This window comes from Heterocephalus glaber, unplaced genomic scaffold (genome assembly GCF_053883595.1).
Source record: "Heterocephalus glaber isolate CG9 unplaced genomic scaffold, H.glaber_assembly_v1.0 deba00001773, whole genome shotgun sequence".
Classification (NCBI taxonomy): Eukaryota; Metazoa; Chordata; class Mammalia; order Rodentia; family Bathyergidae; genus Heterocephalus; species Heterocephalus glaber.
Window position 1 is genome coordinate 7,998,921 of NW_028258463.1, and position 25,585 is coordinate 8,024,505.

General features: G+C 39.7%; 1 protein-coding gene across 6 annotated transcripts in view; it reads left to right on the forward strand.

Moving 5' to 3' along the window:
* Skap1 (src kinase associated phosphoprotein 1) overlaps nucleotides 1–25,585 on the forward strand; it is a 233,282-nt gene that overhangs the window by 55,679 nt on the left and 152,018 nt on the right. For all 6 annotated transcript variants that reach the window (XM_004859601.3, XM_013077779.3, XM_013077781.3 and 3 more), the window contains one exon: nucleotides 10,506–10,607. In XM_004859601.3, the coding sequence (XP_004859658.2) occupies nucleotides 10,506–10,607 (102 nt within the window). The remainder of the gene's footprint in view (nucleotides 1–10,505; nucleotides 10,608–25,585) is intronic.

Here is a 25,585-nt window from a genome sequence, read left to right on the forward strand (position 1 = left end):
TTTTCCATATCTTTTGGAGAATTAATTGGGAGAAATGTTCACGGACAAAGACTCTTGCCTCTGGCTTCCGCCCAACCTTTAAGCCTCTCAGGCATCTGACAGCTGCTTTCCTGACCTGACTTCCCTCCAGGCCTCGGCCCCCGCCCCCCCATTTGCTACATTTTATACTCACGAGCGTGGATATACACACGAAGTGTTTCCCAAGTTAGTTACTGACTCTGATACCTTTTCAAATATTTCACTTCCTGTACATCTACTGGTCAGGTTTTTTGAGGGTGAAATCGTGCATTTTTAAATAAATGTACTAATTGTTTTGCAACTTACTGTCAAAGACAGTAAAATTTGTTTTTAAAACAAAACCACTCACTCTTTTCCTTTTCAGAACTGAAAGTTTCTAAGATTTTAAAGTCCTTTCTAAATGTCCTATTCTAGAGTAGATAATATTGAGGCATAAGAAAAAAAAAATACCCTGATTTTCACACAGGTAGAAGAAATCCCTGAAATCAGAAGCAGCCACCTTCTGTGCTTTATATATTGTGTGTGAGAATGCTCAGTGTGTCACTGGAATGGAAGACTCCAAACAGCCTCCATGTCCAGCAAGACGGAAGTTATGCTGCATTCATTTCCTGTCTTGCTGTATAGAACACGGAAATGATGCATGGAAATGTGGACCAGGTAATGCCCTTCAGTGACTATTATTAGGCATAAAGGGCAATTTGGACAAGCAGTGTGCAGATTGTTTCTGTCTCTGTGTGTGCACATGTGTATACGTGTGTGTGTTATGTAAGTATTCACACACGCTTCTGTCCCTAGAATATTTTTGGAAGGAAGTATATGAACCTATTGATAGCTGTAACGGCTCTTGAGGGGAGAGAGAAGCTTCCTTGTCTGTATCCTTTGGTTCTATATGAATTTTCACCATGTGCTTGTATTATATGAATTACTTTCAATTTTTAAAAAATGAGTGAAAGTAATAACACATACATTTGTGTGTGCTGATGTGGAACAGTCACCGAGATAAATGGTTAGGAAGAAAAGCAGGGTGCAGAACAGAACAAGTGCTACCATTTGTTTAATAAGAAAAACAGAAAGTGTCCAAGTGTGGTGGTGCACATCTGTGATCCAGGAGGATCACAAGTTCAAGTCCTGCCTGGGGGACTTACTGAGTCCTTGCGTCACCATAAAAAATAAAAGTGACTGGGATGTAGCTCAGTTGAGCCCTGGCACCAGAAGAGGAAAAAGGAAGAGGAAGAGTCAAGAAAGGAGCAGAGGAGGAGCTTCACCACACACAGATGCTTGATTCAGATACAAAGTTCCTGAGAGGCCCAAGAAACCTCAGACAGCTGCCTCTGGAGAGGCCGAGAGAAGGGAGGGAAGCTGAGTTCTCATTATGTGCCTTCTTGTAATGTCTGAAATTTTTGTTCTGGGCATAATTATTTTTTATTTAATAAAGAACTTTTAAAAACATGATAATGAGCTCTTTTTCAGTAGAATCATGATTTGGTAGTTGTTTTTGTTTGGTTTTTTTTTTCTTTTTTTAAGTGCATTCCAGGCTTTGCCCTGCTTGTTAATTTGTTCGTTTCTAAACATGGATTTATAGGCAAGGCCCTGATGATGAGATAAAATAGCAGTGTTGTGTGTTTCATGTTTAAGAGCCAGCAGGAAATATAGATGTGTGGAGTTGACTGACCAGTTAAAAGTGAATTGTAAAATAAATTATAAAACACAGTAGAATTAGATGATACCTATAGTAGCTTATAATGAGTGCATTTTCTTACATGGTCTCAGCCTTTTGTTTTTCATATGTAAAAGTTCATAGAACTTCTGACTCTCACATTCATGTAAATGGCAAGGAAAAGCAAAAGACTGATTAAATTAGTGACTGTTCCTTGTTTCTTTGATTAGCCTGAGGTCTTCCTGAATGGGGGGACTTAAAACTCTCTGTCCTAGGTAGCATTATCCCTGGGCCAACACAGGAAGTCAGGTGAGGAGTAAAGCGTCTGAACATAGAATTGTGGCCTAAAAATTCATGTGCAAAGCTGGGTGTGGTGACATATACCTGTAATCCTAGCGCTTGGGAAGCTGAGGCAGGGAAGTTGTGAGTTCACGTCCAGGCTGGGCTACATAGATAGACCCTTCCTCAAAAATAAGGAAAGAAAAGAAAAAAATTAATGTTCATCAGGAATTCTCACTCTAACAAATTTTTAGGTTCTGAACACAAAATATTGAGAGAAAAGTGAAGTTAATTTGAATACAAACTCTTTTGGTTCTTTTGTTTAAAACTGTAGGTTAAAGCTCTGGCCTTGAATTTGCATGCATCTGAAGAATCTAATTAGAATCCTGTTAGAAAGCAATAATTTTTCATTTCGGTTCCCATCAATACATACTTCTCTCAGAAACTTGTTCCTCACATCGGCTGAAGCACCACTCACATGGGACAGGGGCTTCTTAGGTCCGTACCGGAAAAGGAATTTCGCTAGTGTTTTTTTGTAGTGGGGATCGAATTCAGGACCTTGCTCTTACGAGGCAGGTGCAGTGCCACTGAGCTAAATCCCTGGCCCAGGAAAAGGAATTTGATGACTTGAAAGATAAAGCTTCCAGTCATTCTGACTCTGAGGAGCAAACAGCAGCAAGAACAGTCTTGTGACCCCTACCCTACCTGCCCTGTCAGCTGACATGAATTTAACACGCACGCTTGCCACCTTGAAAAACCTACTGGTCACAATTCATCTCTAAAAGATATTTTCTTTTTTTTTATTATTCTTTTTAATATTTTATGAGGACTAAATATGACAAATTATTTTTCCCTAAATTCTTTTTTTTGGGGGGGGGACCAGGGATTGAACTCAGGACCTTATGCTTTCAAGGCAGGTGCCAGAACCACTGAGCTAAATCCCCAGCCCCCTAAAAGATATTTTCTTAAACTCAAGAGTGATACCTCTTGCCATGAAGATTTATATACTTGTGTTAATCATGCCTCAACATGAAGGAAAAATAAAGTTTAAAAATAAGAAGATATTGGCCAGGTGTGGTAGCATATGATTATAATCCTAGTACTCAGAAGGCTGAGGCAGGAGGAACACCACAATTTGGAGGCCAGCCTGGGCTACATAGTGAGACTCTGTCTCAATAAATAAATAAATAAATAAAATCTACTGCAATTTTATATTTTTCAAAGGATTTTCCTACTCTGAGACTTAAATCTTGATGCCACCAGAAAGGAAATGCATTCTTTAACCAGGTCTAAGCTATATTTAGGTATGGAACACGTTGGTCCATCTCCGATGAAACAGGGTCAAAATACCCAGGATCCAGCAGAAGCAGACAGGAAATACTGGGGGAAAATTCAATATATTGATCTGACCAAGCATGAAGTAGTTGTATTAAAGTTTGTAAGCATGAAATTCAGGCCAAAAAGTGGAGTTTTAGAAATCGCTATAATAAATTTGAACTGAGAATTGAAGGACCACTTCCTCCTTGGCCACGTTTGGCTTTGTCTGGCAGTTCCCAGCCTGTGTGTCCAGTGTGACTATTAACCATTACTGCTACTGAAATAATTTATATTTTGATTTTGGACTTACGTTACTGAAGTAAAAAAATACTAATTAACACCATAAATTCAAGTCACGGGCTGTCATTCAGTGTGCTTTGCCTTTGAATCATGATTGTGATTTATAAAGCACTCAGATCCAGGGCCTGCTCAGCTCAGTGGGTTAGAACAGAGCTTAGTGGTTAGGTGGGGCGGGGACAAACCTGGTGGGCCACTTCAGAGTCACTGCTATGACTTCGGGTAAATTTTTTCTTCTCTAGGCCACAATGCCTTCATCCGCATCTTTGGGATAATAACACATACTAGGATTGTCTTGAGGAATCCGTGAGGTCCTACATGAAAAGCCCTAATCCAGAGCCTACACCCAGTAAGAGTTCAGCAAGCTATTAATATTTCTATTATTAGCTGGGCGAGGTGGCGCACGCCTGTCATCCCAGCACCTGAGAGGCTGAGGCAGGAGGATCACTGCGAGTTTGTGGCCATCCTGGACTACATAGCGAGACCTTGTCTAAAAAATTTTTTTCTTTTATTATTGTAACTGACTTTCTCCTGCAAGTCACAACATGCTGAGAATTCAGTTGAATAGCTTTGTAACAAGAATCTAGGACTGGGAATACTGTGGTCCAAAGAAAACAGAACCATGTACCAATAATTCCAGGATATGGTTGCAGGGTTGCTTTATGATGAATGCATTCATTTTACAATATATTTATCCACAGACTACCAAATGCCTAGGTTTACATCTTCTGAAGTCTGTCAAAATCTCATTACTTTTGAAAATCCTCCAACTCAGCAGGTTCTGTTTTAGCAGCAGTTGAACAATAACGCTGGTAGATGGGATGTGTTAGTGTAAAGCTGGATGAATGCTGACAGGCTGTGATTTGCTTTATGAAGTGTGCATTGTCACATACACAATTACACGGTTTGTGTTTGTGGCTGCCGGTCCTCCCGTGTATTAATATCCAGGAGTTGTGCATTTTTAAAAAATGTTTTTTAAAATTTTATTTTACCGGTACATTTTAGATACACGTAATGATCACATTCATCATAGGGAAATTGTACCTGTACACGGTGTATCTTGATTCTCCATTTTTTCCCATTCCCCTCCCCTCCCTTCAACCCCTCTTCCCCTCCTTATTTACAAAAGCTTTATTTCCATTTTTCCCTTCTATTCTCTTTTTTTCCCTTCCTTCCTTCCTTTCCCCCTTCTCCTTCCCTTGTCCCCCTTTCCATTTGAACATTTTCTTCCCCTTTCCCAGTGTCAATTATACATTTTGGTCCTTTGGTTCAGTTGCCTTAATGTGAAACCTAAGAAGGGTTAAAATTCTCAGCGTTTGCCAAAGAGGGAAGGGAAGAGCAGAAGAGTGCACCTAGTGGCTACTTTTCTCTCTTTTTCTTTTTTCTTTCTTTCTTTTTCTTTTCTTTTTTTTTTTTTTTTTTTTTTTTGACAAGCAAAGGTGATGCTACGCGCTGCAGCTCGCCCTACTGGTCAAAATGAAGAACTGCATGACAAGGAACAAATTTCTTGAAGGAAGGAGGGAGGAAAAAGACATTTTCAATTGGTTCCCTTGGGTATTATCCTGTCCAATCTACCCGTGACAGATGTAGTTCATTTGAGAATATTATTAAGCCGCACTGCCTTTTGGTAGTTGAATTCACAGGTGGTGTTGTAGCAATTGTACTCTCAGCTCCTAATCAGTTTGGTTCCGTTTCTGATCATTTCGACTCCTCTGCTCTCTGCAAATGTTATTTCTGAAGGCTCCTAAGGAGTCTGCTGTTCTTAGCATGACTGTGTAATCAGCAAACAGTATTCCAAGCTACGCAACTGAGTCTTCGGCCCAACTTACTGCTTGTACGTGCGAGATCTAGTTGGGGCAACTTTCTAAAAGGATTGATAAATGGCAACTTTCTTTACCTGGCCTGTCATTTGTTCTGTAGACTTAATGGCATTCAGCACTATTACATTCATTGCCAAGGCCTTGGGGAAAAAGAGAATATTTATATATTGAATTATGGATAGATCTAGGAGAAAAAAAAAAAGATGAACAGAGAGTCAGACTGTGTAGGGCAGAGAAGAATTTAAGACCTTCACTGTGCAAGGATTAATTGCAGGAACCAACCACCTAAGTCCAAATGGATATTTAGAAATCTGCGAAGGCTCAGAGATGTTCTGTGGGAAACATCATACATTTCCTGATACGTGAGCCGGGGCAAGAGGGTGTGTGATTTAAAACAGAAGGATGGACAGAGCTTTCACTTTGGTGTTGCAGACGTGCTCTGTAAGATATTTACACAGAGAAACGTTTGACGTATTTGGTCACAACTGTACCCAACATATTTCTCGAGTTGGGAATGAGACTCAGTAACTTGGGTGAGTGGTTATAATAAGGAATAATAAGCTGTCATTTTGCTAATCTTACTGTGATTCAGCTTTGGGAACTGTGTTACTATTAAATTGGCCCGTGAAAATCTGGCAATATTAATGCTATCAAGCATGAAAACTAACTGGATTTGGATCAGGGAGCTTTATTTATAGCATTTTAGTGAGGATTTATTAGTTTAAAGAGGGAGCTATGTGGCTCGTGGGTTCTTAAATATTAAACAGGGTAGGAAATCGTGTGTTCCCTTCCAACAGCAATAACAAGAATAACAAGAAACCCAAAGTGGTAGACAATTTTACTTTAATTTCCATTTCCTTATATTATCCAGAGATACATGGTAAAGTAACAGCAAACCTTAGAAAGTTTCTAACCGCACCATAGAAACAGTTAGTTGCAGACGTGAGTAGTCCTTATAATGTAGCTCACAGTTAATTAGAAGGAAAAGAAAAGATGATAACTAAAACTAACACAAAAAAACAACATTGAGCCTTTACATGGTGAATAAGCAAACATATTTATATCTCATCTGTTATTTGCCATCCTTGTATTTTGTTTTTTGATTCTTTTTAATGCTTAAACTACTTTTTGTTTTTGTTCATTTCTCCTTCATTTTTTTTTTTTTTTTGGTAAAATTTTCATGCTCTCTTTTTATCCCTAACAGGTACCTGCAGGTTCAGGACACAACAAGTTTATTGTGAATCAAAACAGTTACAAGGGGGAAACATTATGGTTCGTTTTTCCCATTTTATTTGGAATTGAATTAGTAAGTGAAAGTTTTTAGCAGTTTAATTCACTTCTCCATAAAGTTCATGGAGCACCAACAGCTGGTTGAATCCGTGGCAGAAAAAAAAAGCCAACTTCTAGTGGTCAACCCATTGTTTCAGAATTAAGGGGGAAACTCATTAACTGTTAATGAAAACGCAGGGAATAAAAACAAATAGCACAGAAACCCCAGCAAATAATTACCTTACACCTGACACAAGGCTGCTTTATCTTTCTGCTCCAACCCTCGGAAATTCCCAACTTATCACTCTACGGAGCATGAATGAAATTGAGTTTGACGCTCAGAAAAGAACAGTGGAGAAATCTTCTCCCTGATGGGCCCCTCAGCTCGGCTCGGTGGAGAACCTGCCACTGAATATACCAAGGAGCGTGTCCAGTCCCCCATTCTTATGACACTTGGAATCGAAGAGCAAATTCCCAGCTAATAGCAGGTGAACCCTTGATGTAGTTCCCCCAGATCTTATTTAGAAATAGAGTGAAAGGCTGAAGGGAGTGGATGTGATTAATGGAGATTCGGCGCGCTGGAATTATATCTGGATAGAAACATATTGATTCCGAGTGCGTGGCCGTGTGGAGTGTCTCTGGCGGCCAGGACCTTGCTGGTGGGAAGGCCCTGCTAAGTAGATGGAGTTCGGAGCCCTGAGTGTAGAGCTGCTGAGTGGAAATGTCTGTCGCTATGGTTTGTGATCGTTATCTGCTCCCACCGGCCTTCAGCCGTGGCCACTTGGAGCTGCGGTCGTCAGAGCCGTGGATAAATCTGGAGAACATGCGCTCAGTTATGTTTTGAAGGAAAAATGATGCTTTCAGCTTAAGCAAATTCAAAACGACCACAGTAATTGCTGGTTCTTCGATAAAACTTTTCACCCATGGATCTTGAGTCGTTGTAATGGTTTTAATGACACGGGAGTGTCTCTTTATCCAGTGGCTCGGGCCAGTTTCTGTGTGGGCCCAGGGGGGTCAGGCCACTTGATAGGACATTAGCAATACTTGTAACAACGGCTTCATCATTGGCCACTAATTGCGCTGGAGCGGAAGGTGCATTTGCAATGCTTCCCCCACCATAGGCGTGGGTAGCACTGACCTAGGCTCTGTGTGGCTGCCTGCTGTTGTATTCCTTCCTGTTGCACACGCTGCAGCAGTGATGGAGAACCTTTTAGAGCTGCCAATGATGCCAAACAGCTGGTTGCAGCACCAGTGCCATAGGTTCGCCACTGCTGCCCTCCAAGGACACATCTGGCATTTGGAGCAGCCGCCCATTGAGTGCTGCACCTTGGGTAACTGCTCAGCAGCCATAGGATCAGGTGGAGGTGACTTCTCCATCTGAAGTTAGTAGATTGGGTGCTGAATCCAGGAAGGGCTTTGGGGTGAGACATTTGAAGCGGGAGCTGTCAGTGCAGTGTGATGCCCTACATTAGATCCTGGAACAGAAAAGGGACGTTACGGAAAAACTTATGAAAAGCAAATAAAGCTTGTAGTTCAGTGAATAGCAACATAGCAATGTTAATTTCTTGGTTTGGGAAGATGTGCTTTAGTTAGAGAAGAAGACAACTTTGGGCAAGACTGGGTGTGAAGTTTATAGGAATTCTGTGTCCTATCTTTGCAACACTTATATAGAGCTAAAATTATTCCAAAATAAAAAGCTCACTAAAAAAACACAATACAATGAACAAAAACCTTCCATATATATGTATATGTATGTGTGTATATATATATATATATATATATATATTTTTTTAATGGTACTGGGGATTGAACTCAGGACCTTGCACTTATAAGGCAGGCAGCACCACCACTGAGCTAAATCCCCAGCCCCTAACCTATATATTTTTTTAAAGCTTAAAATGCTAGAATATATGAGTAGGTTGTATTTTGGGTTTGTGTCACAGATGTGTCTTTGAGTGATAGTTGATAAGTGATACAAACTACAGTATATATGAATTACAGAAGTCAGATTTTTGCTTGGCAACCCAAATTACTTTCTTCTTTTTAAAAGGGTTTTTAGTTGGCTCAAAATAAAAATTCCTTTTCATCTTGCAGCTCATGTTCAGGTTTTCAGCCAGGAGCTCCCTTTACATTGTGTTGATGGTTTAATTTCAGAGGATTTGCACTGACCTAAAATCTGAGCATTTTAACCCTCAGTCTAGGATTTGAGCATTTTTTTCTGGTTATTATGGAAATTGCACAGCAATTCCTTAAGCCTAACTATAAACTTTGTATCCCGATCAGTGAACTAATCACGATAGCATTTCTTCTGACTTCAGCCTATGACTGTTGTGTGAGGTTCAAAGCATTCTTTTTTTTTTTTTTTAAACAATAAACTCCACAGGGCCGGGGATTTAGCTCAATGGTTCTGCCACCTGCCTTGAAAGCGCAAGGTCCTGAGTTCGATCCCCGATACCAAAAACCGCCCCCCCAAAACAATAAACTCTACAGTTTATATCTAAAGTCCCTAACCTGCAGGTGTTTGACTCAGTTCTGGAGTCTACCTACCATCAAGCATTTGAAGAAGGGATATAATCGCCTAATTTATGGACAAGGAAGGACACAGCAGTTCTCAGCTTTATCCTTTTATATCCTCCCTATCCTTCCAGTTTAATTGTAGGAAATAAACCTCTAAAGTGAGGCAATAGAGATTCTATGCAGGCTGTTCGCTTTCACAGCTCCCTAGTTGAAAGCCAGGGCCAAAACGCTACAGTGTTTACTGAGCTTAGCAGTGGCGATTTCCTTTGGAAATGAGGATCTGAGATAATATTCAGTTCGGCTGAAAATCCCTTCTTCGTGTTTGTGATATGAAGGCAACAGCTGTTGTGCCCTTTTACCAGCAGGCTCTACCTCTGCTCAGGGGATTTGACAGAGAGCCATCTCCAGTCCTTTCCCTTGCTTCCAGTTTCTGAATCAGCTAACATCTTCCGCCTGAACCTTTTAAAGTATCATAATATCATCGGCCACTTCTCCAAAATACAATTCAATGTAGGTTGAAAACACCCAAAAGGGATTAGCATTATTTTAATTGCATAATTTGGTATTGTATATACATTACCTTTTATCAAAGCCATTTTGCAGAGCAAATATTACCTTCTTAGTGCTTTTAGAATTCCTCAGAGGATGCTTGCCTAGGCTGTAAACTAGAATTACAAAGAGAACTTTATTAAGCTTGCAAAACAAGTAGTGATTTAAATAGGAATCGAATCTAGCGAGGGCTGGGTTCTCTCTACCTCCTTACGCCTCTTATCTTTCAGAGGAGAGAATATTGACCTCGCCACATTGCATTATGTATAGATTTTAACCCTTTGTGTTATTTCTTTTGTTTCCTTTGGAAATATGGAGAACACGGTGCTGGGGTAAAGTTTGTAACTAATGGAGACAGCGTATATATGAATACAAATTCACATCGTTCTTTGCATTCTCAGTATGGTGGAGAAATTTCCCTCTGATGGCAAGAGGTCTTCCCACTCTAACCTAGCAGTTCTTTAGATCTATTGGGAGAGTTTCTTGAGTGGAAAATTTCCATCCAGGTAAGTTGGTTCTTGAACTCCTGTTTTGTTTTATTTTTGTTTGTTTTGTTTTGTTTGGGTTTTTTTGGTACTCTGGACCTTGCGCTTGCAAGGCAAGTGGCAGAACCACTGAGCTAAGTCCCCGGCCCTTGAACTTCTGTTTTTCATGTGTCAGTGAAGGGCTGCCATGTTTAAGGCAAAGATGCATCTTGTGTGTGTGTGAATTGCAGAAGAAACCTACAGACATCTTTACAAAGATGTCCAAAGGGTGACCTCATTTTCTTTCTTGTCCCTCAGGAGGAGAGCCTGGACAAGACAGCTCCGATGACAATTACAGCGGCACTCATGGCCCGTCTTTCACGTCAGATGCCCCCCTGTTGGCAGATTATCAGGATAGGGGTGAGTGTCTTCCTGGGCTGGGGAGCCCCTGTTCCATCCCCTTGGTCCTGCAGCCTCTGCCTTTGGCCGGGGTGTACCCAGCGTCTTCTGGTGGGTGCTCTGTGTCGGCAGTCACTAATCTGCCAAGGACAACTGTTTGTTGCGTTGTGGTGCGGATCCTCCTGGGTAATTCAATACTCCTGAAGTTAATGCATTTAGGGAAACACTAATTCCATATTGGAGCAGGAAGACATCATTATTGATCTTTTTATAATAGTAGTAGCTCAAAAGCTATGAGGGCCTTTTGAGATTGCAGGACCCGGCTTGCTATCCGTGTGGATTCCCTGGCTTCACCGAGGTGCGGGAGAAGGGGAGCTCGCATTTCACCGTACCCGGGTTACTACTGTGTCCTTGCTCATGGGCGACCCTGAGCCCACGTGAGAGGTCATTTTGCCCGTTTCGCCCTAACTGTGACCTTGACAATACAAATGTTGTTCAAAGGGAGGGCAAGGCCGCAAGAACTGTAATGCACATCTTCTTGGTGCGTCAGTCTTGAATTTTGGGAAATGGGATGAGTTAACTCAACTGCTGGGCTGGGGACGTGGCTCAATGGCACCACGCCTGCCTGGCAAGCTCCTGAGTTCAATCCCTGGTCCCGGAAAAAATACTAATCCAACTGCTATGGACATTATTTTACACTAACAGAATAATGCAAAAATATGTGAGTCTTTAAGATACTATACATGAATATAGAGATTTTGGCCTGCTCGGTGCCCGTTTCCGGCTCAGGTGCAGAGCTCCCGGGGTGGGAGGTCTCAGAAGGCCCCGTCGTCACTACGCATGCGCTGTTCTTGTCACGCTGTCATGGGCCTTCCCAGCGTAGGGGAGGGGATGAGATGGGACTGAGCCGAATATAAAACTGGAAACGCATCGTTCTCTTAAAGGTTAAGAATAAAGTTGGTAAATTATTTCTTATTTTTCTTTATTAATCTGTAATCTTTCCGTTTCTTTTCTTCTTCCAGATTTCAAGAGTTTATAATCCCTGTTTCCTCTCTCCCTCTCTTTTCACTCTACATTGCTACTTCATTCAGCCCTTTTGATGAATCATATTTCCTCCCTTTCGTTGAATAGTAACCTCCCCATCAGAACGGTGGATCAAATCACACAGCAACACTTTATTTTGGTTGAGCTCTGTGTGGTAGCCAAGTTAGTAATACCCACGTGCTCTAAATTGGGCCTTGTAATGGAAGCTCTCTATTGGCCCAGGTATTAAACTAAAAGCACAGTTTGAATAGAAAGGTTAATAATTACCTTGGTGGCTGGTTAATAATTGTAGAAAATTAACAGTGCAAAACATAAAGAAACTAACCTACCATTTGGCTGTGATTAATCTAACGCTCGACAGAATTAGGACAATGGAACCCCATTAATCCGTGGGTCACTCATGTGGTAATTTCCAGCTTTCCCAAACATACTGAGAATACAGCAGAACTGAGAGTCCTCTGAGTGAAGGGAGCTGTTACCGAGTCCCCATCAAACATGGGTCTCCCTGGTCCTTGGGGTGACCCTGAGGCCCTCACTGGGGAAACCCTTTCTAACTTTCTAGCCCTCCCAGTGTTTGAGTTCTTCAGCCTGCAGTAGAGGAAAGCTTCCAATTAGATGTAAAAGTATCAATGAACACATGACATTGAGGTAAGAACCAGGAAAATAAAAATTTAGATACAGAACAAATGTACAAATACAATTTATATGAGTTTTTAGAACAGTGACCTGATTCTATTCTGTAAAACAGAGAGAAATGGACTGAATGCTCCCTTAAGAGCTCAGTACCTGTATAAATTAAAACTTGGATTTGTTTTTTAAGTAATGGGGATTGAACCCAGACTTTCACACTGAGCTACATCCCCAGCTCTTTCTATTTATTTACTTATTATTTTTTATTTGTTTTATTATGAGCCAGGGTCTAAGTTACTAAATTGGCCAGGCTGGGTTCAAACTTGTGACCGTCCTGCCTCCCAGAGTGCTGGGATTACAGGCCTGCACCACTATACTGGGCCATAAATTAAAACTTAAAGCTAGCATTTATTATACAGCCGGGCGCGGTTGTGCACATCTGTAATCCCAGCACTCAGGAGGCTGAAGCAGGAGGATCACCATGAGCTTGAGGCCAGCCTGGGCTACATAGTGAGACCATGTCTCAAAAAACCAAAAGTAAGCAAATAAGTAAGTAAATAAAGTTGAAATTTAAAACTTTGTGTTGATGGCATTGGAGATACAGCTGAGGGTCAGAATATTTGCCTAATGTGAAGGAGGCCCTGGGTTTGATCCCTAAGAACACACACACACTCACACACACAATATTGAAAAAGGTAAAGTTAGTGTCTGGAAAATTTCAAAGTTGAAAACTTTATTCCATCAAAGTTTCCTATAAGAAAGAAGCTAATTGTATCAGTAATATTAAATTCTTAATAGATTTTTGTTTCTTCGTTCTCTGCATGAAAGTTAAAAGAATTCCCAAAGTGACCAACTTGATGGTAGAAGTAGTAGATCTATTTACGTGCTAAAAACTTGACCGTAGGGTCATGTGACGATGACCAAGTTTTACAGAGCCTTGGATCTAGCACAGTGCTTGGTGCCCGAGTCACAGTAGGCACGATAAATGTTTGTTTCCTTCCCTGAAAATTAAAGAGAATATGAATTTCCTGTGAAATTAAAGTGAGGGTTATAAAGGCATTAACACTGAGAGTAAACTTTATTTCCTGTTTAATGAGATTTAACGTTATAGAGAACAATATGCTATTGGTTTGTTTTTTTGAGTCAGGGTCTCCCTCTGTAGTCCAGGCTGATCTTGAACTCACTAAGTAGCCCAGGCTGGCTTCAAACTCTTGGCGATCCTCCTGCCTCACCCTCCTGCATGACAGGCATGCACCAGCACACCTGGCTTCATTAGTTTAACAATACTTTCTAAGAGATTCCAAAGTCATAGCAAGGGACCGTGTAAGCTGTGTGTGAAATTCACAGTGCAAAAGCACGCCCAGTTCCTGTCTTCATGAAGCTCACTATTTCACTGGGGAAGCACGATTACTAAATAGAAAAGTGAACAAACACGGTCAGCGTCTTCCTAACTGGGGAGATCGCTGAGGTAGCTCTTTAGCAAGGAAACACAATCCCCTTTCATTTTCTTCACAGTATTGTCTTCACTGGAAAATGTTAAAAGATTTCGGTTTTGTTGTCTTCCACTTCCAGCCCGAACAGTGCGCTAAATGTACAATTCTAAAAGGACACGCAGTCCGCCCCGCCTGGCCCCGACTTTAGTGACGAGAAGCAATAACCGTGTCGTGTTTGGGTTGCGCCTCTGTGAAAACCACAAAGAAACGGAGAAGAATAGTGAATCCTAGCCAGGTGCACACCAAGAAATGAAAACCCGGATTACAGGCTCAGCCGTGCAGGAAGCAGAGCAGGCTGCCCCCAGCACAGTCCTGCCCTCCTCGGCGAACGCTAGGCCCGAGGGTGCTGTCTGTGTCCCACACCAACACTCAGGAGGCCACAGCCCAGCATCTGGGGACCCTGGTGAACAAGCAGTGACACTTAGCCTACTAAACTAAAAGTATAGTTTCCACCATATTGAAGGAGAAAAACATTTAGTAGAAAATATGGAATACAATCTCTGTGTAGAAGCCAGACAGTTCTGAAGGCCGAGGTCTGATTGTTTCCAGTGGATTTTGTGCGTCTATAACCTTGTTTCTTTAACGTAATGAAGAGGCCCTGTCTGCCTGAGCTCTTTTAAATGTTGGGCTGGGGGAAGTAATTGTTTTAGAAAGAGTACAGTGACTCCTTCAGGAGGAAAGAGAAAGAGTGAAATTGTTCCAAGAAAGCTAGAATCCATAATTCTATGTTCCTCATTATGAATGTATACATTCCAATTAAAGAAAAGGGGAAAAAAACTAAAAAATAAAATAAAAAGAAAAAAGAAAAAGAAAAAGAAAAGGGAGACATAGACAGATGTATCCAGAAAGACATGAAAATGTAGGTAGGGGCCAGGGATTTAGCTCAGTAGTTCCACCACCTGCCAAGCACAAGGACCAGAGTTCGATCCCCAGTACCAAAAAGAAGAAAATGTAGGTAGATCTTATTTTATATCGGGCTGTTGAAGGTTAGAGAAGGTTTTATTCTCCAGGAAAATGAAAAATAAATTGGAAAAGTAAGGACCTAATACTATCAAAAAATTAGTAATTGAAAAAATTGTTATGGATAAATTTATGATATAATTACTAATTTAAAAGAGCTTGCAGACCTATCTAGACTATTCTGGCATTAAAGAGAACTGTGTTTTGTTTGTTTGTTTGCTGTTTACAGCATTATTTTAGCACATTTTCTTTTTTACATTTTTCTACTTTTATTTTAGTTCTGAAATATGTCAGTTTGGGATCTCAGATGATGAAAAACGGGGCCAGGGATGTGGAGACACCCTTAGCCTGATCCCTGCCAGGGCGGGAGGCAGGTGATGACTCTCAGTCTGCTTTGGCTGAATACTGTGGTTTTCTACTTTGTAATTATGGAAAGAAGATGCCAGATCAGAATGTATTTTAAGCAAGCTATTTTAGTATTGTGAAATGAAAATTAAGGTTGGGTTTATCGATCACATGGTTGTGGCTGAAATCCACGATGGTAATAAATTCTACTGGGCCAAAGTTAGAATCACAGCATCTAGGGGTGGCCGGGCCGATGAAAGTGCTTTTCGGGGGTCATTGCAGGGAATTGGTGAACGGTCTCACAGGGGAAGGTGCTGGTGCCCCCATGTTACAGGTAGGAAAAATGAGGCTTAGAGAAATGAAGGGATTTGCCGCGGATGACACCGCTAATCCATGCGCAAGATTGGGATCCCAGAAAATTCTTAAACTGCTTCCTTTGCAGAGTTCACCTAGCTCCTGTTTGTGCTCCATAGCCGCCTTACACATTCTCCTTAGCAGTAATTCTCCACTGAATGTACTATCGATTTTATTTAATTTATTTATTCATTTTTGTTGTTGTTTTTTGGTACAAGGGATTGAACTTGGGTCCTTGCACTTGCGCAGCAGGCAGCAAAACCCCTAAGCTAAATCCCCAGCCCTCGATCTTAAATAAACATATCCAGAGCTACAAATTCTCCTCTAACTACTACTTCACAGCACCCCACATAATTTGATATACATTACTTTTACTAGAATTCATTATTATACTAGGCATGGTGCCACACACCTGTAATCCCAGCACTTGGGAGGCTGAGGCAGGAGGATCACCATGAGTTCGAGGCCAGCCTGAACTACAGAGGGAGACCCTGTCTCAAAAAAAACAAAACCAAAAAATTATAATTTTATACTTTGTTTCATAATCTTTATGAAATCCTTTTTAACCTATGTGTTATTTAGAAGCATTTTGGGGGTTTTTTTGTTCTGTTTTTTATTTTTATGTGTTTTCTTATAGTTTCTAGGAACTTTTAAACCTGCTTTCCTACTATTAATATCTAACTTTATCCCATTATAATAAGAACCACAGCCTGCATTATTATGAATCTTTGGGTTTTGTTAAGACTTCCTTTGTGGCCAAGTAATGATTATTTTATATTTAAGTACTAGTTGTGCTCCCAAAATAGTTATTGAATACTCTGGCTGTGCTTATTAATAGTACTCTTCAGCTCTTTTAAGTCCTAGAACTTCTTTTATCTGTTGAGAAGTTTGTGTTAGAATCTCCAGTTAGAGTTGTAGATTTATTCATTTTTCTGTGTTCTGTCTACATTTATGTTCTCAAGGCCATATTATCAGGTACTTGGGAAGATCTCTGATTGTTTAAAAATGGTGTTCTTCCGGTGAACTGAAATCCTGCCCCCAGGACTGCCACTTACTAAGCTAGCGTCGCCATCTAAATCTAAGAGGGCCCCCAGAAAGTTGAGACTTAGAGAGTATAAAAAGTGTTCATTCACAAGTTTGAGAGCCCTGTCGTTGGGAATTGTGAGGCCCAATGTTAGGGTACAAATTGTTATTGTTTCCCACCTGTTCCAGGGCTTACTGAGGTATGTGAATTAATCACACAGGGATCAGAGATAAATGGCCTCATTGATCAGGATAAATCTTAGGCAGAATCCTAGTGACAGAAATGTGTAGAGCTACCCCACTCGGAGTGTTAGAAAGCTATGACAGGTCGTCATTGGCACCGGAAACTAGCACTCCCAGATCCTGTAATACTGGGGAATGGGTAGTACCCTAGTGCCCTGGAAGAATTAGTAGCCTAAAAACACTGAGCTGTTTGCTTTTTTCTCAGGGATGGGGTGAGGACCATTCCTTAATTCATGTGTATTTTTTTAATTACATAAACTATATGAACACATTTAGATCTTCAGTTCCTTCTCATTCTGAAATATGAAGACAAGGAAAATAACTTTAGATAATCTCTCTCCACATATATGTCTGTAAATAAATACACATGCATGCATTCCAGCAAACATGTATCTCATTCTCTTTTTATTCCAGACAGTTGTTTCCATCTTTGCTGTTAGCTAGAAGATATGCTGTTCTTTAAGAAACACATATGACTCCTATCAATGCTGATAGAAGTCACGTGTATGTGTTGGAAGTTCACACCGTGGAGGAATATAAAATGTGTCTCCATGTGTGTTTGAGGGGCCCAAGAGTAAATTTCACAGGAAAATACTCACTTTCATGAGCACAGTGGATTTCTGGACAATTTTGGGGGAGTTTTGGGGGAGTGGATCAGATTCCAGATCCCTGGGAGAAATTAAAGAGTCCACGTTGAGCTAACTGTGATCGGGTTAGTAAACTATCACTCAGCATCACAGTGGCCTCCTTCATGAAGATAAATGTCTTATTAGGTCTAAGACACCATGTCGTTTATATAGTCTGGTATAAATCACAGTTGAAGATGACAAACCGGGTTTCGAAGTTGACAGTAATTTATATAACTTAAACAAATGATTGCTCAGGATTATACATGTTTTGGGAAGAATTAAAAAACAATAACAATTATCTGTCTATGAATGACCCATTTTTCATTCCTCAGCCCGGCATATCGAGATCTTCAATAATGCTTCTTTCCTCACTCAAACAACTAGCAAACTTAACCCAAGTCTCTACCTAAAATCTCGGACTGCTAGGCTGGAAGGAATTCAGCGGTCAGCTCATCTAGTCTGTTTTACCAAAGAGAAAATCTAATTTTGAAGATGCTAAGTGTCTTGGTCCTACAGCCATCAAGTGATGGAAGCCAAGACCACCTCTATGGGGAAACCCTTCCATAAATGCTACCAGTTACAGTTATGAATAACATAGAGTGAGTCCTTGAATTGATTGGACATAGAACTAATTAGTTATCTTTTTGGCCTTTTTGTCCGTGTTATAGATTGTAATACACTGCTAATGAAGAGGTAGTTATTGGATATCTATATCGGAAGCCCCGGTTCAATCACAAGTTTAGTTGCTGGGGAGAGTACAAAAGAGGAGGCAGATGTGATTCTCTAGTGAACAAATAATCTAGGAGCCCCGACAAGAAAGCGTAGAGTACACAAGGAAGCGCTGGCAATCAGTGACAGTTTGTAGAAAAGACCGATCAGTTGGCCTGCAGTCGTTTGGAAGAAAGTTAAAATAATATTTGACCTGGCTTCTGGCCAAACTGTTTTGGAAGTCGTTTCCAGACTGGGAGTATGAGTAGAGGTCCGTCCTTTGAAAGGTCAAACATTTATTGAGCTTCCACTGTAATGAGTGGTGAAACACCAGTGGCAGATTCTGAGTGCAAATGGTCGATTTTTAAATGAGTGGCATGGCAGGGGAGAGGAAACTGTTACAGAGTGCCTCAAGTAAGTACTCTTTCTCTGCATATTCTAAACTAGTAACAGATCTCGTAGTAATGTGTTCTAGTGTATGATTATTACCGACGTCCATGTGCTCTGATTTCAGTGGTGACAAAATGATATGCAGTGTTTGGTTTTTAATGTTATGTATATATATATATGTACACACACACACACACACACAAATGATTGATACATAAGTCAGTTAGGAGTGGGGGAAGATTATATGTGTTTTGCCTGCTGTTGATGGAAAATCTTGTGTACCATGTTTAATCACCTGTTCTTAATTCTATAAATGCATCATTCAATATAGCATTTGCTTTGAACTTTACCAAATCACCCTGAGGTTTGCTATTTTACCTTGGCTAATCCTCTCCTAAAGTTCTAGAGTTCTTCACTCTTTTTTGTTTTGTTTTGTTTTGGTACCGGGGATTGAACTCAGGACCTTGTGCTTTCAAGGCAGGCAGTGGAACCACTAGGCTAAATCCCTGGCCCTCGAGTTATGCACTCTGGATGTGATTCTAACCACTAGACTGTCCTTTCTCAAGTTCCAAAGTCATTGACCGTTTTCACGCCAATGTCTAATCACTCAAATTTGAATGAATTTGAAAGTTATATATACTGCTTTGGTAATCTTTTTTATAAGTTATAAACTCTTTCAGCCTAACATATCATTCTGACTTTCAAATAAAAAAGAAACGTTCGCAGTGCTGTTTAAAACAACACGGCAGGGCCCGTTCGTCTCCAGCATCTTGTGGTCTACTGGGAAAAGATGTTGAATTCGCACACTATATTATTTCCGCCCTAGACTGCTTTTCTGACTTGGATGACGGCCTTTTAAAAAATGTTGGACCCTAAGTAGATTAAGCCCAGAAACACTGGTCTAGGAGGAAAGAAAGATTATGCAGAATGGGTCCTCTGGCTTGTAAAAGATTGAGATTTATGGGGGAATTTTTCTTTCCTGGGAAGTTTTCACTTATAAAAGCCTTTATCCAATTTGCAGTCATTTTAGAAACTGTTCGAATATCACCTATATGGTACAGTATATTTTCGTGGAAAGCTCTGAAAAGTAGGCATAATTTTATAATTATGTTATTTCACAATGATACCTTAGCTTTTATTTTATTAATAAAACACAAGGTTAACCAGGGCCACAAGCTCTGATCTTCTCTTCACTGAAAGACATTTGTGAATGCCCGGGACCCGGTGAGACCCAGAGATTGTCAGAGCTTAGGGAAAAAATGACCTGGGTTATCTAATCCAGCCCTCCTAATGAATTCACATCATTCTTACCAATATCTCATTTAATTAATTATCAAAGGTAGAGATTATGCTTTAGATCTTTCCTTTGTAAGGACATCTTTCCCGCCCAACTATTATGGCTAATTTATTCTTCATGTCTAACCTAAACTTTTCCTTCTTTGGTTTCGGGCCATTGCTCTTTTCGATACCATCTTCGGAGACTGAATAATTCCCCTAATTCATTTATATTGTTACCTTTAGAAGGTGTTAAAGACTCTGAACATTCATCCCCAGAGTGTCCACGTTTCCAAACTACATAAATTTGTAGCTCTCTGCCTCTTTACCTTACTCTGCCTTGTCATGTTCTCTGGGCCCTGGGTATTTTATCATGGTCCTTGGTATTTGCGTTCCAAGAGGGTCGCCATACAGGAGGGCTCCCTTTTGGGAAGGGGAGCCCAAGGAGGAAACCGCTAGAAGATGCCTAAGTGTTTATTTGACGCTGGCGTTGTGATCGTCTGCTGAACACACGCGCGCAGTGCGTGCTTTGGCATATGCTGGGAATATATGTGTATTTTAATGCCTTAATGTATTATGGCCTGTTGTAATTGAATGTCTATAAAGTAGCAGTTAAAAGGGTTTTATAGACCTTGGACGAGATCAGAATTCTGTAGCGCCCTCTTGTGGTGGAAGATAATACTACTGTTGGGCTGTAAGCTTTAAATTCTGAATATATGAGCATGGGAAATTCATTCAAGGATAAAAACCGCGTACATATATATATATGTTTACACACACTCAGATCTGAGAAATTCCTGGTTTTTTATTTTAACAATGCCTTAAAACCTCAAAGATATTACTTTCTTATAACCATCAGTTCAGTATGTTTTTATTACCTGGGTTAAGGGGAGGGCAAATAAAATAGAACCATAATCCAAGGTTTTATATTCCTAAGTAGATAAACAAAGGAGTGCTTGGATATGATTATAACCAAATTTACAGGTCCTTTTTTCTTTGTCAATTATAAAAGGAAGTGGTTAGCATTTCTAACAGATTGACTGAGATCTACTATATATCCTACAACACATTAACTTTACCAGTTTTATAATCTACTGCGGTAGCATCCTTTCCATGGTAGACATATTTCAGATATTCACAAAATTACACTAAATAGAAAGTAGCTGAAGGGAGCTCGAACGACTGTGCAGGTTGCAAATGAGCTCCTGTGTTTCCTGCGGAATAAATTTCTACAGGTAGCATAAAATTATATGTGCTTTTTAGGAGACCGCTAAAAGCAATCCTGTGCTTGGGAATAATTACTCTCTAGACAAGAGCCAATGAAAAGTTGCACTTCATATGCCTTACATGCCAGTAAACAGATTAAAACTGGGCACTGTCCCTAAGTTTGTTTTGTTGTAGGCTACTCAGAAATCTGAGTAGTGGATAAGGGAAATTGCCTGTAAGCTCAGATTAGATTCTAATGAAAATATGGGGTCCCGTTTTAGCAATTCTGGGAACTCTATAAATAAATTCAAGGCCATGTTTTTTAATATTCCCTTTTTTCCAAAAAAGATTATTAATTACTATACTACTTGAGGAATACAAGGGAGGAGTGGTGTAGACATAGCAGAACAAAAAGAAAAGGGCTTGGATCCAGGTGAAGTGAGAGAATCTACAATGATTAAATATTAAATAGGAAACTAGTAATTTTGACTAACTTCCTTTTTTCCCCTACATAAAGAGAGAATTAATTTTTTAAACATGGAAGTCAGTTCACTCTTATTAAATGATGTACTTCCCTCTAAAGTTGTGTGGATATAATTTTAATCTCAGCTATGTACTTATTTTTGGCTTTCTCTTACATTTCTGGATCTTCACAGCAATAATCCAATTTTTATACTTTTAAAAAACAATAATTTGAGGGGCCGGAGATTTAGCTCAGTGGCGCCGCCACCTGCCTTCCAAGCGCAACGTCCTGAGTTCGATCTCTGGTACCAAAAAAAATCAAAAACAAAAACAAAAAACCCCCAATAATTTGATGTAACATTTTTGAGATTTTTCTCTAATCAAGTTAGGTTATCTCCTTCACCCCAATTTCTTGACCTGTGTCAGGTTTTGCAGACACCTCCTGGACTTGATTTTTTTTATGTACAGGCAGCACTGTGTATGAGACAGATTAAATTTTGGATTTTGATAAAAACTCCAGAACATTCTTATCTGTGTGGAGAAGCAGAACATGGCCTTTAGTTATACCTGAGCTGTTTATTACCATGCACATTTCAGTCCTTTCTGTCACCAAAGAACTGCAATTGCTCTGCCGTTCTATTCTATGACTGTTGATTTAAAACTACTTGTATGTATTTTTAAAAGCTCTCTAAAGAATGGCTTTCTTTCTTAGAGATCTGACTTTACTTGGCTAGTGGGAAAAGAGTCCTTCTAAAGCACTTATTTTTTAAACAAAATTTACTAATCAGCTTAAGATTTGTTTATTCTTTCTTTTAAAATTAGGGACATTATAATGACCAGTTTGGGGATAATTAGAATTAGTAACAATTGTAATATGGAAATTATTCGCAAACGTTTGACTTTTATAGCTGTAAGCAAATATCAGGGTTTTGTGTTGGTACTTATCAAAGGGTAAGGGTAGAAGAGATTTTTCTAGAAAACTACATCTGAGTTCTTATTAATATATTATGAAAAATAATTATCCTCTTTGTCTTATTATTGAATTTGAAAGTAAAGAACTTTACTTCTACTTTTCTTGCTTTGTATATGCAAATGTTTTCATGGATAAAGGCAGGCATCTTTCTGAGTTTTTCTAAGAAACACCAGGAACTTTTCATGTGGAATCTTTTGCAGGTTTGCTTCTTCAAAAATAAAAAATTTATTTCGAGTTGATAGTGTTAAATTTTAAGTATTTCCCCCTAATTTGGATGCATTAAAATTCCCTGCTTGTTGGCATGAGAAGCATTAAAGGGAGCCGAACAGGGAAAACTTTTTACTGCTTTTGCATTGTTCTGTGGATGAAATTTCAAATTGTAATATAATTTCTAACTCTACATATATTAATTTGCTTAGATCTGTTCCATTCAGTGTTAAAAGAGTCTCTTATATAAACACTTTTCAGCTATTTAAGATGTCCCAGCTTTGCATAATTGAGAAAGTCACATTCAAGAACAGTGAGTTTACCCATCGGATGCAAAAAAACAATTTAGGACAAATGCTAGAAAATATTATTTCAATTATTTTATATTATATTAATATAATATAATAGCTATACTAACTAGATCTAGCAAAATAAATAGAGGCAAGTTAGGAGGCACACTCGCAGTAAACTTTTAGAGATTTGCTTTTTTTTGGTACTGGGGATCGAACTCGGGACCTTGCACTTGCAAAGCAGGCAGTAGAACCACTGAGCTAAATCCCTGGCCCTGCATTTTATTTTTAATGCTGGCTGTCTGCATTTTCCTTGCTCCTCTCAGTCCTATAATTCTTTCTTAAATTTTTCTATCTTGTGGTTACTTGTTGTTACTGTCACAATAGGAGCCACCTCACAAGACACGCCAGAGATCCTAATCCGTGCTAGAGAATTCGCGACCTGGGTAAAAAGTTTCACAGCTTGAAGTTTACTTTTCTTGTATAGGGTAGGCAAAAATCGACTTCTGTCTGGTTTACTTATAATATTCTTTAAACTCTTTCCCCAAGTTATTACTCATCATAATTCTAACATATTGTGTTTTTTAGTCTAAATGATATAGGTGTGAGTGCGCTGGGTATGATTTTCAATATATTGCAAAAGTGTAACATTAAGAAAAGATTTCCATGAAATTTTTTGCACACTCTGCTAAGTGAATTATTGCAATTCCAATAAATAATTCTTTTTAAAACTAAAAAGCAGTGTGGGGTTTATTCTCGCCTCAATCCCTTCAGCTCTCGTTAATGTCTCCGTGAAAGCTGTGTCTAGTTAGAAAAGAATCTATCCCAGCGTCTTCTCCTGATCAGGAGGATTTTGAAAACGTGGCATCTTCATGTGAGGTATTGACTGAGGGGCCTGGCAGTTTTACGGCCTAACAGACGTGGCAGGGTCCCAGTAAATCCAGGTGGTAAAAAGTCCCTGAGAAGTTTTTGATTAAGAAACTTTTACTATCCTTTTAGAATGAAATATACTGACCATTTTTTTTTGAGTGATAAAAGCTGATATTTTATGTTATTGTCCAAATCTCACTTTCTGAAATCTATTTTAATAAGTTTGTAAGATGAAAGTTCCTGGATTTCTCAGATGCTGACTTAAATTATCAGTTCTTAGCCCACCACAGCTGGAGAGCACGTGAAAAAGAAATGATCAGAAGATGCCTACTCAGCAAAAATAAAAATAAATCTTACATGGGAAACCAGAAAACCTGCGAAGAATTAATATTGTTATCTTTTATAACTATTATCAGTGATTTAAAGCTGCAATAATATGATGAACTATGCTGAAAAGTAAAAGAAAAAATTTTAAATAAGAAATTTATTTTTTTAAATGTAGTTTTTAAAAAGCAAACTAAAATCATGGTGTAGTTTTTAAAAATACATTATAAGCTACATTTCCACATAAGAGTCAGTAAGAGCAATGCTTAATTTAGAACACAACATGCAAGACTGGGTTAAATGGTAAATTTTTACAGGGAAAAGGAGTTTAGAAATAATATTTTATGTATTTATTTATTTCTGGGTTTTTGAGCCAGGGCCTCACTATGCAGTTCAGGCTGGCCTCAGTCTCACAGAGATTCTCCTGCCTCAGCCTCCTGTATGCTGGAATTACAAGTACACCAAGCAGAAATAATATTTTATATACAAGTTCATAATTGAAATTTATAATGTGGGGTATGGGTGTAGCTTAGTGGCTCTGGTTTCAGTCCTTAACAACTCCCCGGGGGTTTATATTTTATGGAGAAATTTTGAAAATAATGCTTGCACCTTCTAAAAACAAGGCACATGCTCAGTGAATCTGTTATCTCCTCCTTCTGATTTTATTAAGGAGTTTATTGGTAAATAGGCCAGATATGGCCATTCTTCTTGAATTTTGCATAAAAGCTAGCATTTAATCCAACTAGATTTTTTTCAAGTTGTAGAGGATTTGTTTTAAACATTTTTATTTTACAAGGTACAAACAGAGGTTAAAGGAGATCCATGTCTCCAACTGATTTCTAGTTGTGATTGAAGAACAACTGTACGTCTATATCCTTGGCCAAATTAAATTTCATTAAAAAAAAAAAAAAGCCGCAAAACCCCAGTTCCAAAGCCACTCCTCAGCTCCCCAGGGCTGTGGGTCCTCTCCAATTCCAGGAGAAGCAGCTCAAGCCCACAGTGCCATTCCTCACTGAGATAACGCCTTCTGTGCAGCTAATAGCTCCTTGTTCATCAAGGTAACGAATGGCACGGAGGTGACATGTTCTGCACCCGTGACTCTTTGTCCTAGGGTCCCTCCCACTGATTGTATCAGCCGCAGCACTGACAAATGTCCCCCCAAACTTCCACACTAAGTTAGGCTGAGTGATGGGGTCCGAAGGCTGCAGTGTTCGGCGGTGGAAGGGCGATTGTCTCTGGGAGATAAAGGAACTGTGACAGAACTTCGTGGGTCTGGAACTCACGCCTCTGTCGGGTCCCTTGGTTGCTCTTGGTTTTGTGTGTTTGTTTTGACTTTTTCTTGGGGGAAGGACTGGCTGCCAGCTTGGTGACTCACCAACCAGTCTCCTGCCCTGTGCTCACAGATGTCTGCAGTGACCGGGAGTGAGCCACCGGCCGGTGCCCCAGCTCGGAGAGTATCAGGGCTGAGCTGCAGATTGTTCCCTTGCCCCCTCGGCCTCTCATGCATGCGTTTCATCTCTTATGGTTTTTGTTGTTTTTTTTTTTTTTCTTTTTCTGAGTTGTGACTTTTGAA